Genomic DNA, 14,485 nt, shown 5'->3' with positions numbered 1-14,485 from the left:
GGCAGTCATAGACTGCAACATCCCTCAACTTACCCTGACCTACCTTCTTTGACCATAGATCAAAACTAGTGCTTTGATCTATGGTCTTACACTGGCCTTCTCCCTTGTCTTTCTATCTTATCTGGTTCATGAGTGTACAAAAATTTGACCTTGACCTACTTTGGTCAAGGTCAAGGTCATCATCTCTTTTTCATCCCCTTTGCCGCTGAGTAATGTGCTTTTTGTGTCATCTTTCTATCTGCAACGGTTGTGAAGATATTTGGTGGATGGATGAACACACAAACTCTGACAATTACAATACATCACCGCTTTGTGGGATGTAAATGGTACAGCATTCAGTCACTGCAAGTATTATTATTGTTATTTAAAGCTCTTCCTAAATTCTTACTATTTTTGAGTTTTTTGAAGCTGCAACATCACATCAGAGAAATGCTCCAGGTTTGAACATGTTCTTATTTTTGCCCGTATCACATCTTGCCACCAACTTTCACTCAATCAGAGCAGTAATGTTGAAATCAAACACATGAAGCACTGGAATTCGAGTTTGGCATTTAATCACAAGCATCATATGACAGTCGCATAAGAACACTACGAACAAAAGAAGCATGCAGCAGACCATCAGGCATCACATCAAGCATTTATAAATCACAAGTTATCTGTGTGAGAGAGGGGGGGTGGGGAGTGAGAGATTTGAATGAGAGATGTTAAAATGATAAGGGAGGTACAAGTGGGGGTATAAGCATTTGGACATTAGTTATGTCCTCTCCCACCATGCCATTCCACACACTGAGACAAAAAAACAAAACACCAGTGTAACATAGAAACAGTGTATAAAAACAATTGTCATTTAAAAATTCATCACACAAATGTAGAAACTAGATTCATACTGGACTGAGATTGTAAATACAAAAAGTTTACATCTACATTCATTGTTTGACGGAACTCTGATTTTTCTATTGAAAGAATGGAATTGGTTTGTAATTTGTCATTACATCCCACGAAGGGGATGTATTGTAATTGTCAGTGTTCTTGTGTCTGTCCGTCCGTCGGTTACTCCACCAAATATCTTCGCAATCGTTGCAGATGGAAAGATGAAACAAAAATCACATTACCGTACTCGGTCGGCAAAGCGTGTAGGCAAAATGAGATGATGACCTTGAGAAAACTAGGTCAAGATCAAATTTTAACTTTTCTACACTAAGGAACTGGATAAGACAGAAAGATGAGGGAGAAGGCCAGTGTGAATAAGACCATAGATCAATGACAGTAGGTTAGAGCACTAGCTTTGATCTTTGACATATGCAAGTAGGTCAGGGTAAAATTTTGAATTTAGGGTGTTGGTGGGATATAGCAGTCTTTGACTGCCTTGTTTAAACATGTAAATTGTTTGTTTTCAGTACAGAAGTCTGATTAATCTAATTTTTGCCTTTTTCAGATTAGTTTTGTCTTTAGTACAGAAATGTGAAGTTCTGCACTGCCTTTGTAAGAATGTGCCTGATTCACTGCTTTCAGTCAGTTCATGATGATTTCATTGTCATCACACTTTGTTTTTGGAATTATCTGGAAACTCAGGTAGTCATATTTTTTATTTACTCAAAAAAAGAAGGGAAATTATTACAATAATAATAACCAAGACAATTATTACAAAACAGCATGTCACCAACTTACAGAAACTACACTTTTGTGATCTGTTGTTGAGTTCCATTGTGTTATTTTCTGGCAGGTAGATTTCTGTCCTGTCATAGTTTTGTGTCAGGACAGGATACATTCCTGGCACATAGTTTTCTGGTCTGTAGTTTTCTGGTCTGTAGTTTTCAGGTCTGTAATTTTCTGGCCTGTAGATTTCTGGTCTGGAGAGTTGTGGTCTGGTGTTACCTGATCTTCTGTTGTTTTCTGGTCGGTTGTTGGGCTGCTTCTGGGAGTATTTTTCCTCAATCACAATAAACAAGAACAATCCGAGACAAGCGAGGTCACCCCACATGTTTCTGATGTTGACATCATCAGGGTGACTTCCATATCTGTGTCTAAGATAAGTCAATGGAAGTTGATTGTCTCTCACCGAAAACTCTCTGATTTGTCTTAACAGGCTAAGAGTGACCTGGTAGGTATGGACCGGGTCATAAGGTGTTCCCTGATTCTCAGAAACACTGTAATGCTGTGTCATATATACTTGGTCTATCCTCTGCTCCCAGGCTCTGATGATGATCCTGTCCCTGTTGTGTCCCGCATACCCTCCTCGAGGATTGACAACATAATCAGGAAGATCATCTGATGTCTCTTCATTTAGATTGCCAACAGTGAAATACCGGTATCCCCTGGGCAAGGGGTCCAACAGCCCCTCAAAGTTCCCGTAATGATGTGAACCATAATCAGTGTTTGGGTCAAATGTCAACCATATTATATTGTTATTGTCAATGTGAAGCATGTTGGCAAACCAGTGGAGCAGTATCAGGCTGTGTTTGGGTACAGATTTTCCAAAGTCGATTTTCTTCAAATCCTTGATGGAGTTGAGCCTCTGTACAGCAGATACTGATGTCAGGAGGAGGAACAGAAGCACACAGCTGTCCAGGGTTCTGCTCGACATCCTCATTATCTGTAGAGATCATAAAAAAGTTCCCATCTTTCAGCTATTCAATCAGTATTTTCCGCACTATAAGACACACGTAAAAGCCTTTCATTTTCCCAAAAATCGACGGAGCTCCTTATAATCCAGTGCCTGTTATATAAGGAAAAAATTTTAAAATATGCCCTTCATTGACGGTGCACCTTATAATCCAGTGCGCCTTATGTATACAAAGTTTTTGCGATATACCGTTCCTTGAAGGTGCGCCTTATAGTCCAATGCGTTTTATAGCGCGGACTGCCCACTGTAGTCATTTTTATGACTACTGTGGGCATTAAATGATTAATCTACTGATGAACCTAAAAAGTTCATTTTAACGATTCAAAGGATAGAAATATTACATGCCTTAAAGTAATTGTCAGGTGGTTTTAGCAATACTGAAACTAGATTGAGTGGTTGTTTTCTTTGTCCCACTCGCACTACTCACATTAGTCAGTGTAAAAATATTAAGCGTGGTCATTACAGTTCAAATGACTCACAATTATTTCACATTTTTGCTTCAATTGATCATGAATTATTTTTCTGCATGTTTTAGTTCTGGCCAAATGTGTTTCACTGACGGACAATTAGTTTCAAGATAAAACACCATTCATGTTTCCTGGTAGGACCCTCACCTAGAACCCCAGGAATAGTTGTTTTTTGTATTTCACCCAACCACTGCATTTTATATTTAAATTGTGACTTTATTTACTACTGAGTAAATCTTTTAAATCATTAAAAAATGCATCCATGTGCTGGATTTAACTTAAGCTTGACAACAGAGAGCAGGGAATGATGGGTGATGCAAAATATTTCTATTGAGCAACAGTGAGATTGTAAACACTCAGTAAATATCTAACAACATGGAAAGGATCCAATAGATAGACACACTCTTAAAAGTTTCTCTAAGGTTCGTTTCATTACTGATTATATTGATGTGTTATTTGTTAGTGTGGGTTACTTTTAGTCTCTAGTCTTTACTTTGGTGGGGCATGTCTGCCGCGTTTGAATTAGTGACTGCCGTTGTGCTGTTTGTCATGTCATTACTTCAGGAGTAAAGTAATTTTCAATTAGCAAATCCTAAGGCATCAAGTTCTGTAACGGCTTCTACCCTGATGCTAACAGTGAGAACAGTATCTGTGAGCCATACTGACACACATCATCCTGGTAGTTTATGGAACATAGCCAGACTAAACATGAAGCATCAGAGAGAGAAGTAATGTGCTGTTGCTCATCTTGTAGGCTCCGTGTTTGTGCATCCAGGCTGGCTTCCAAGTGTGTGAAAAGAAAATGTTAATCTGATTGGGCAAAGTGATGTGACTAACATGACGCAGCATATTTTTATATGCTTTCACACATTGTGTGAAAGTATTGATTAAAAAAAATTGACATGAAAAAAACCAGAGAGCCCAATAACACCTCCTGAAAGAGCTTCACAAATAATATGTCCAGTAAATGATAAGCTGTTTTGAAATAAAGATATAATCGTCCAATGCACAAGAGTAGTCACAGAGAACTATTGAGTTGAATATAAATACAAAATTTCAAATGCTTAACCAATCATGGTAAATAAAGTAGTGATCAAAAAGTCAGAGTGCTCACCTGCTCTAGTCTGCTGCTTCCATGTATCTGATGTCTGTGTTGTGTTGTCTGTCTGTTAGAACAGAGAGTTGTTCAGTTTCTGTTTCCTGAAAATGAAACACATACTCTCTCTTTCTCTCTCTCGCACGCACAGGCAGACACACGCACGCACGCACACACACACGCACACACACACACACACACGTACTGATTGCAGGAGTCTTGGTTTATTGGAAGTCCCAGTCGGTTGGTATCCGTGGGATACCATTTCTCTGTACACAAATCTGCTCAGGTAATAGAGGTTACCTGGAGCGTAAAAATACATCTGGATTAAACATTTGTGTTTATTGTGCAGTAGTTTACCAGCAATAGAAAGTTGATAAACACATTATTAAACTGTTTTATATTAAACATATTCAAAAAAGTTTAGCTTTCTTTAAATTTAATTTGCCATTTTTTGAAACTGTCCTAGGGTAGAGGCACGTCTTAGTTTTGTAACAAGTAGGGTTGCACAACATATCACTTCTCTATCACAGCATGTTGAGTAAAACAATTTCCTGTCTCATAAAAAGGACCAAAGTTTTCATTTACCATGAATAACCAGAATGTGTTTTGATTCTGATCTTCTACCATGAAGATAAAGCAGACTCAAGAACAGTACTTTGAGCATTGTTGATTTTTTTTTTTTTTTAGAAAGGGTATAATAGTCATGAATCACAGGATTGCATCACAGAAGACAGTGGGAAACAACTGTTGTAGAAGAATGGAGGAGGAATTATGTCTTTCGAAGAGAATTACAAAATTGTGAAACTAAATGAAAAACATGTTGCATGGAACTTTCTGTTGTGTTGAAGTGGAGCCAAATAATATGGTCCTAAAGACCCTTGGTCCTCCAGCTTCGTGTTCGTTTTCTCTTGGTTGTGGACAATTTCTGAACAGAGTTAAATAAACAAAACACTCAGTGAAATGTCGACGCTTCAAAGTTTATTTTTCAATTGCAAAGAGAATATTCTCGGCACTTTGTCTCATGGGAGATTACTTCCTGCAGAGTGCGAGGATGCACTTGCAGCACATGGATTTTATGCACATCAGAAGGCGGGGTTCACCTGGTATCACAACAGCTGCAAGATAGCAGGCAAGACAGTGGGTTACATTCAGGTGATGTCATGATGCGCCAATTATCTGAGAAGAAAGAGGAAGACGGCCTTGCAGACGGCCTGGCAAGAGGTGATAAGCAGACAGGTCATGAAAACTATCGTAGCTATACGCCAATTATCTAAGAAGATATACGCCAATTATCAGAGAAGAAAGAGGAAGACGGCCTTGCAAGAGTTTCTGCTCGACTAGCTGTGCAAGCAATTTAGCATAAGTCAGCAGTTCTAACTGTCACGTGATGTGACCTAAGATGAACTTTAAGCTCAGTAACTTTCCACAGCAAAATAACATAAAAAGATATAATTCCAACATAACATAAAAAGATATAATTCCAACATAACATAAAAAGATATAATTCCAACATAACATAAAAAGATATAATTCCAACAGTTGTCGTGTCTGAATACATTGTATATTGGAATACATGAGTGCAGCATATATTACACCAATGTTGAATCACAGTACAAATATGTTTATGTATTTTTTCATTAAGTCTTGTTTTAAGAGTTGAGATATATTACTAGTATGTCGAAGTACTGTGGATGGTGCAATGGTGGAAATGTGTGTGATGTCAGCGTTCAGCTGCATTGCTGCATCGTTACCAGCAGGAGATGCTGTCACACAGGTGATTGATCTCACACCTCCAGGGGATCTGTTTGTGGTAGCTTTGTGTTCGCTGTCATTTTAAAGCCCATTGTGATTGCCACCAAAAACGCTAAATCAGTTGTGTTGTTGTTTTGCAGGACTTGACATTGTTCAGTGATGAGCTGTTGTCTGAAAGAGGAAGATGCTTTTAGAAGTTTGGGATTTTTTACTGCAAAACATTAAAATGTGGGAAGAATTGGCTGTTTTCCCTGGCAAGCAATTTGTGTGACACACACAGTGAAATATACGCCAGTCTCTAGACATGACCTGCTGGTCCGTTATGGAAAGGTCATAAAAAAAATTCAAAAATGATCACATTTGCTTTCTCTGTGGTGCACAGGACCTTCATACAAATAAAGGAGTACTAGTGCCTTGCTGAAGGGTACCTCACCAGTATCCTGGAGTGTCCTCCATATTTTTGTCTGGGCTGGGACTTGAACCAGTAACCCTCTAGTACTCAAACCAAATCCCAACCCACTTCCGCTCAAATGTGGCCAGAATACAGAACGGTCTTTGGATTTCAGGTTTTAGTGGCGTAGCTTTAGCAGATGTATGCAGACATTCCTGTTTATGATTGTTAATGAAGAATTGTTCAGTTTGAGTCAATTTAAAATAAACTGTCAAACAATGTGGTCCTTATTATAGCCGAGGCAGACCAGACAGGGATGCTTCTAATGCAATGTAACCAGTGCTTTTAATTCTATACATCGTGTTGTGTGTTGAAAGTGACAATAAAAGCTACCTTCTTGGTTCAGCCTCACTTTGAGGCATCAACCCCCCGTCATTGGCTTTGTCCTAACCACCTTCTCAGTAGGAAGATTTTTTTTTAAATCTGAGAAATCCTTGTCAGCAGCAGAACAACAACTTCTTCAGAAAAAACATTACGGTAGATTAATGTTTTACTCCCTGTGCATGGAGTCAGGCCTGTGGTCAGTCGTGTATGTTTTGTGTCACTGGTGACTGGGACAGCATGGTTTTCCACTTTGAAAAAAAAATTGACTCAAGGGTTTGGAGTAAAAGAGGGAAAAATGAGACAATTTTTAATGAAGAGGGTGAAAGAAAGCCAGTAATTTAGGAACGTGACAGAGGGAAAGTTTACATTTAGAGGTCAGACTTGCCAGATGATTGTTGGCAAAACCGTTTAATCTAAATCTTTTAGAAAAAACAATGTTACATGTTAGGAGTGAACACAATCCTTATGTAATATTCTCCCATGGTCCTATCTGCTGCATTCACAGGAAAGCTTTCTAAAGAACACAATGAGAAAGGCCCAATTTACTCTTCATGAAATTCTTTGGGATGTGCTGTTAAGAACACAAAATGGAGCTGAGGTGATGAAATACTGAACTAGAGAAGTCAAGCTCACTCTCATAGCTCCTAAAACCACTAGGAAGTCCTGTCAGTTTTATCTACAGTGCATTTTAGTATGTGCAGCTTAAACACACACATTTTATTGGGACGATAAAAGTAGTTTCAGAGAGAGAGGGAGAGATGAAAAGAGAGACTGAACTGTTTTAAGACGGGGGGCCCACGTTTGGGGAAAATTTACCATTTCCCACATCGTAAAGCAAAGTAAAAAGAGAGTTTATTTTCTCTCCTTATTTGGTAAGAGTTGATTTTGATGACATTTATAAGACCATCTGTGTTTGTGTTTTGTTTTTTTTGTATCTCATATGTTTATACACCGTGTGCTGAATTTGAACCCCCATTATATTGATATATTCCGTGCTGGGTGTAGCAGGCATTCGACACCGAGGTGCCAACATGTACCGGGAGAGAATGGTTTGTCTTGGCAGATAGGTCTGGGTAATGAAATGGAATAAATCTGTCTTTCCAGCCTGTTGTGCCTGCTTGTTCAGAAACATGACACTTCATCTAGAGGAATGCAGCAGCTGTCCTGTGTGTGCATGTGTGTCTGCAGCACTGACAGGGTTGCACTCAAGCCCCTCACTAGTGTATAATTATTCTTTGTGTGACTATGGAGACAGCTGTTTCCTCTTTAATCACACAAATACACATGGCACTTAAGAATAGTAATCATTCAAAGTAATCGGTTCCCTCTCAGGTCGTCAAACGTAAGCCATCATTGTATTTCTGACTATTGAACAAAACATTTGTTACTAATCTTGTACTTTTGGTATTTGTCATCTTTTTAGATCTGTAATATAAATGTTGGGTGAATTTAGTGTTACTAGGTTGTGCAAGTGACTGCAATCTTAATATTTCAGGTCTAATAATTGGAAAAATGTTACGATAAAGTACAATTTTTATTCACACTGCTGCTGTTGTTGCAAGAAGTTATTTTCAGTCCAGTAGAATTATCTGTATCCTAACCCTCAATTTATCTTATCTTTAAGAACACATTCTCCCTAATCTATAAAAAAAAAAAATCATTTTACAACGATGTAGCATTTGTTCATGGATGATACTGACATAAAGGAATTGTTGTATGTTTATCATCTTGAAAGATAAAGGTGAAGTTAATCAGCGTACCAGCAGATGCGATGAAAGGACTCCCAGTCGTGTGATGTGATGTGTTTCAGGCCGATGTGAGAGGAATGAGTAGGATTCCATGAATGCAAAGCCTGAGAAGCAGATGAGAGGCCTAGGCCAGGTAATTAGTGTTGTAAATAGTGAAGGGGGTTTAGAAGAGGGACATTCACATGGTCCAGACCTGCAGGCAACCTCGGTGAAGATATATGTGCACACTCTCTACTTCTTTTCCTTTTGAACTACCGATCGTGCAGCTTCTCTATTTGCAGCTTTTCGTTTCTCTTCACTTGATGATTAAACTTCACTTTTTCATTGTCCTGGTTTTCCTTTTGGTGTGTGTGTGTGTGTGTGTGTGTGTGTGTGTGTGTGTGTGTGTGTGTGGGGAGGGAGGGGTGTTAAAGGAAGTGGTCGTGTCTTGTTGCCTTGCGTGTGGAGTCACATGACAGGCATGGGTGGGAGGGGAAAACAGGGAGCCGCACCAGAGCCACAGCAGAGTTTGGCCTCTCACTGGATCGCTGCACTTTGGCAGGGACGACTCATACACACACACACACTTGAAACACGGTGAGTGTTTTGCATGCTGGGACAGTGTGCATAGGTGTGTATGGGTGAGATATGCGTGAAGGACTAAACGGTCTTCTTTCCTTTTTGTCTCTTTATGGTTGTGTGTTTTGCCTCCTCCTTGTAAGAGGAGCTTTGGTGATACTTCATAGAAATGCCTCCTGTACACAGACTTGTTTTTGCATGTTTTGTCACTGAGTTTACCAGCCAATGTTCATTGTAGCTTTCATGAGAAGCTGTTTGCAAACGGAATATTGCTTTTTCTCTATAGATCCAAATCTTGGCATTTTGGTTTCTGCACCCAGTTTTACTCTAATCATTCACATCATTGCAGAGGTTTTGCTTTCCTTCGGTCTTTCATCCTCTAAATGTTTTGTCTGCCTGTCTTCTCAAAGTTTTGTAATCATTCTGTATTTGCCTAAGACACACACACACACACACACACAAGCACTCTGAATGTGTGTGTGTGTGTGTGTGCGTGTGCGTGTGCGCACATGCATGCAGCAGCAAAGTGAACACTTGGCTCCACACGTGGTTTGTAGGCTCCATAAAATGTGAACAAGAATCAAATCTTAGTTTTCTTCTTTGGAAAGAACAGTGGAAGGAATGCTCTGAGATAATAGCAATCACTGGAAACTAGTCCTCCTTCCTGTACAGTGGAAAACAATGTCTTAAGTTTGACCAGTTTTTTTGTTCTTTTGTGATTTTGCTCTTTTTTTATGTGCATCTCAAATTTCTCCTGTGAGTCTGCCTCTGCCAAGAAAGAAAACGATCATGAGAACTCTTGACCAATTGGAAGCAGTGGGAACAAATCTGAACTTCATCATAGTGTCATCAAGCAGGGGTTATTCTAGAACAAATGGAGTATTCTTTAGTAGTATTCTATTAAAAATCTATCAACTTTTCTTTCCCAACAGACCTTGGTTTTATTTTGTTTTGTGGGTGAAGTGTCATCAAAACGCTGATGCAGTATGTAATCTTTATGAACATATTGCTCATTAAAGAAGTCATCAGAGCTACGTGAAATGTTTTATATTTAACTCTGATTTAGCATTTTGTTCAGTATAGCAGCAGCCATGTTACCCACTTAAAAAATGGATCACCCGGGCCTTTATTTCTCTGTAATGAAATAGAACTGGTGGAAAACAGCGACCAACCATCACCTTTTTAGAGAGGCAGCCGCCTGTTTTGGCTCACAAACATCACCACACATACACTCTGTCTCACACACAGCTGTTGAAAGGAGCTCTATTGTGGCCCCTGTGCATTGTCAGGCGAGGGCAGACGTCAGCCTTTCACCAGTGTTTGATGGAAGCTGAAAAGGTCACCGTTACCTTGTGTGAGTGTTTTGAGTTCAGCCAATAAATCTACACAGTAGGAATCTGTATCTGTTGTGGAATTCTGCATCGTGGCTTTGAAATGGAAAAAATTTCATGACTGTAATTTCTAATTGAAAAAAATTTTTGACTGTAGCTTCACACACTCTCTGCAGGACCAGGTCAGTGTGATGCAACAGGAACAGCCCTTAAGTATTTTTTATGTAGGGCCAAAGAAAACTAGATTCACCTTTGGACAACTGGCAGAGCAGAAAATCTCTGTTTAAGTCATTTTGGTACCCAGTAAATGATCAGTCAGTCGTCTGGTCGTCTTAAAGTATTTTCCACTATTGTTTTCCTTAACTGTGTAACTGATTCAGTCACAGTCCATAAATACTGCTCATGTATGGACCATTCTAATGGGCTATTGAGTCAATACTTATGGATAGTGGAGTGGTTGAGTTGAGTTGTTGATGGAATGATGGTTGTGAGTTTGTGCACATTCACACATACAGAAAAATTTTATTACTGGCTTTGGTCTTCCTGTCAGCACTAAAAGAAGTTGACCTTTCAGGTCAGTTCTTACATTTTTACATGACTATGAACTGAAAAAAAGTTTCAGTGGAAATATTTCCAGAGGCGATTCTTTGTGACTGTTGTCGCTGATGTGAGGTATGTGTGAGGAGAGAGGTCAGATTCCTGAGCCCCCTGACACTCGGGACTCTTGCTTGCTGTCAGCCAACCATTTCAGTGATACCCTATGACCTGTGCACGAAGATTAAGAGCGACACTGGCTATCTACCGTAGCCTGGCTAATGACATTAACAACTCCTGTCAACAAGCAAGTAGTAGATAATGGCTAGTTGACTGTTGCTGCCTCTTTCCTGAGAGGATGATCTAGGAGAATTGGCAACTTCCTTTTAGTTTTTGTGTAAACATGCTTTCAGGTTAACTTTTAGCAATGGCTTTGGGCTGGAATATTTTGTACGGCTTAAAGATTCAGCCCATTGCAATGACACTCATGTTGAGAATGTAGTGTTGCAATGTAGCGGTTAAGTTCGAAATCCTATCAAATGAGCCGTGGGTTGAATTACGGGGTCTTGTTTGATATAATATATGGAGTCAAAATGGCGTAATGCTCTTTATTGTGGTTGAAGGACCTTGTCTTCTTGAGAGCTGTTCAATATCAGAGTGTCGTTGAAGAATCTAGACAGACAACGGCTCTCTTGTGCAGCATGGCAGTGTGGAGACTGAATACATTCCTCTGGCAGTCCAAACCAACCTGTAGGCTTCGACTGTCATTTACAAACATTTGTCAACTGTCTGCAGTGTAACTGTAGCTGCTGAACACGCATACAGCTTGAGCCCATTTGGACTCAAAGTACCAAGGCTGCATCTGGGCTGAGCTCATGAAACATTAGTTTGTATCTGAGGTGACAGAAAATTATAAACAAGCAAACAAAACCCTCTGCACTATACATGTTTAGCTCGTGTTATAAATATAAACTACAGGCTTGATTTGATAAAGTCAGAAAGATGTGTATCTAAAGAATTCTTTGCACATGGGAAGTTGTATAGGTCTGATACAGAAACATGACAAATAAATGTATAAGGCTGCATGTCAGACAGTGTGTGGAAATTACTGGTGCAGTGACATTTTGTAAGAAATAAACACAATCTAAACATTGATGCCGAGAGAGTGTACCAACAACAGTTTTCCCAAGACTGTGGTAAATTTCTTTTGCAATCTTATTTCACGATGTGTTACAGCTCTCCCCACCATCGTTCCTCGTGATTTATTGCGCATTTCAAGGATCCTTTCATTCCCAATCCCGATAGTTATAAGTTAACCCATTTCTTTCCAAACACCCCAGACAACTCTTTTGAGCCAGTCTCACATTCCCTAGTCTCTTGTTGCTCTTGTCCCAACGTGTTTTAAATGGGTTGACGGCCACAAATGAGCAAATATTTACAGAATTGAATGAGATGACTGTTGTAAAACCTCAATTTTATCGTCTTCAAGTTTGTTTGTGCATCAGTCCTTTTGTTTTTCTCAGTTTTTTATGCTGTCTCATAACTTTTTCTGGAATCAGGATTGTAGAAGAGCTATTTTTTTCTGATGCATACACAATGTCCTCAGCCAGGTGACACTGTGAGCTAGCGGGACCCTGCAGGGGTCAAAGTTCACGTTTCCCCAGAGAACTGGATGATGAGGGCTCTGGGAACCAGGCCTTGCTGCACAAACACACTGACTTCAATAACACAACAGACCATATTTGCACTACCACCACACCAGTTTCCCTCCTGCATTAAAGGATTCACTGTCAGTGGATGGGAACATTGTTTGGATGTATGTCAGTGTAGGATTTTGTCCCTCTCTTGGGTTGGTCCCAAACTGCTGTTGTCCATGGTAGCCAACAGATTCTCCCCTGCTTTATTTCAGCGTGATCTCATGAACTCAGGTACTTGATCCACTCATGTGTTATAAAGTTTCATCACTGGGAAGGCCTCACAGAAATGTTTTTGGTTTGAACAGATTGAAGGTTTGCAGCAGCCACACACTTTTGACAAAGCATCTGGATCACCATTAGAACAAAGGTAGAAAAGATAAAATTAGACTGTCAATGTGCTTTGTTCCATCTGGGAATATAAATGAGAACAAAAGGAGCAGATGTGGGCCTGTAAAAAGATTTTAGACCAAAGCAAAGATGTAAATGACCTTTTTAGAGGATCAGACAACTAATGTGTGATGTGCCCTGGACAAGCAACTGTCTGAAAATCACTTTCTGAACAGCAGTTTTTATTTTTCTGTAGAACTACATTCATTTAAACACTTCATTAACTTTGACACTTTGACTCTAAAAACCATTTTTGATTGATAATATCAATTAAAACAACAATGGCACAATTGTGTGGCATTTTCAATATTAATTGAATACATGTATTAAAAAACTGTAGCCTATCCCTAAAAACATTTGAACACTGGTTTCTTTTCATTCATCTTCATGACTCATCATGTAAGTATTTTTTCCCTTTAAGCAGAAGCCTCCACTAGCAAGTAAAGCCTGGCTAATTAAATTAGTATTTAATTGGTTGTACTTCCTTTATTCTGCAGCACATAGTTTTAACAGTGTCTATTGAGTTTGTAGAAGCAGAGTTTTAAGCATTCAGTCTGCATTCTTCTTGTGATTTAGGGCAGTTTGTATAGAAGGTTACTGGTTTTTCTGTGCAGACTGAACCATTGTATTGTCACATTGAGGACTAACCTCAGTGCAGTTCTTCTCCAACCTAAACTGGGAACATGCCCTCTGACCTGCTAACCACGCTGTCAAGATCAACACCCTGGACAGTCGAGACAAGGCTCAGCAGCTTGGACCACATCTCCACTAAACATAGTCGACGAAGTAACTGCGCTCCTCGCTGCTCCAAGTAGTTTCAACGCCTTTGAAAAGAAAGCAAACGGGGAAATGTTTAACTGGTTTCAACTTTCTTTACATCCGTGTTGGATGCTTGTGTGTACTTACTGAGGAATGGACCAAAAATGGAATAAACCACAAACACTATTCTTCTTTTTCCTTTTCCTACCCTCCTTCATTCCACTCTTTCCGCTATCTTTTTTTTTTGTCTGACCTCATATTATTTTTTTACTGCTGCCTTCTAAATAGTCCACTTCCTTTTTGCCTGTTGTCTTGGCTCTTGTTTGTCTCCAAACTCCTGCCGCCTTCTGCTTATTCTTCACTGCTTCTTTTCTTGCAGCTTTGACTTTTTTCTCCAATTAGTGATTTGTGGTGTGTATATACTGTATATGATGGCCATATGTACAGAGAACAAAAATAGATACCAGTAGGTGCTTGAAAAATATTCTTCAATGCCTGTAATTGAAAACACGATCACAGCAAGGCCATGAGTCATTATGTCATTCTGTTGCTAGAAATTTGCTTGATACTGACTGCAAAGACAGACATTATCCAGCAGCATAACTACACACGATGGCAGGGGACACCTTTTATGAAGCAGAACTATGACAAAACACTCTGAAAGCAATCATGTATAGCCGGAGAGGGGGTGTAGGTGAATTGTAGGCCTGAAATTAGTTTTCAACTTCTCCCCCCCAAATTTTTTTTATTGTAAT

At 39.4% G+C, this 14,485-nt stretch overlaps 2 protein-coding genes across 5 annotated transcripts in view; one reads left to right on the top strand and one right to left on the bottom strand.

Moving 5' to 3' along the window:
* The window catches only part of septin9a (septin 9a), a 64,372-nt gene that overhangs the window by 37,149 nt on the left and 12,738 nt on the right, over positions 1-14,485 (top strand). Inside the window, exon 1 of one of the 4 annotated variants that reach the window (XM_068336010.1) lies at positions 8,933-9,040. The exons of the other annotated variants lie outside the window; for them this stretch is intronic. The gene's annotated coding sequence lies outside the window, so the exon portion shown is untranslated. Of the gene's footprint in view, positions 1-8,932; positions 9,041-14,485 lie in introns of those variants that run through there. 4 annotated transcript variants of the gene reach the window in all.
* LOC137609179 (uncharacterized) lies at positions 538-4,408 on the bottom strand. Its single transcript, XM_068336011.1, has 3 exons — positions 4,392-4,408; positions 4,205-4,256; positions 538-2,593 (listed from the first exon to the last, which is right to left on the bottom strand). Exon 3 carries the CDS (start codon positions 2,588-2,590, stop codon positions 1,586-1,588), a length of 1,005 nt encoding a protein of 334 aa, XP_068192112.1. The 5' UTR covers positions 2,591-2,593; positions 4,205-4,256; positions 4,392-4,408; the 3' UTR covers positions 538-1,585.

The sequence above is a fragment of the Antennarius striatus genome, chromosome 16 (assembly GCF_040054535.1).
Source record: "Antennarius striatus isolate MH-2024 chromosome 16, ASM4005453v1, whole genome shotgun sequence".
NCBI classification, from domain to species: Eukaryota; Metazoa; Chordata; class Actinopteri; order Lophiiformes; family Antennariidae; genus Antennarius; species Antennarius striatus.
The sequence above is the reverse complement of the archived record's forward strand: the minus strand, read 5'-3'. Positions and strand labels throughout refer to the sequence as shown.

Excerpts from the sequence above, each read along its gene's own strand:
- LOC137609179 (XM_068336011.1), bottom strand. The coding sequence starts at position 2,590 with ATGAGGATGTCGAGCAGAACCCTGGACAGCTGTGTGCTTCTGTTCCTC.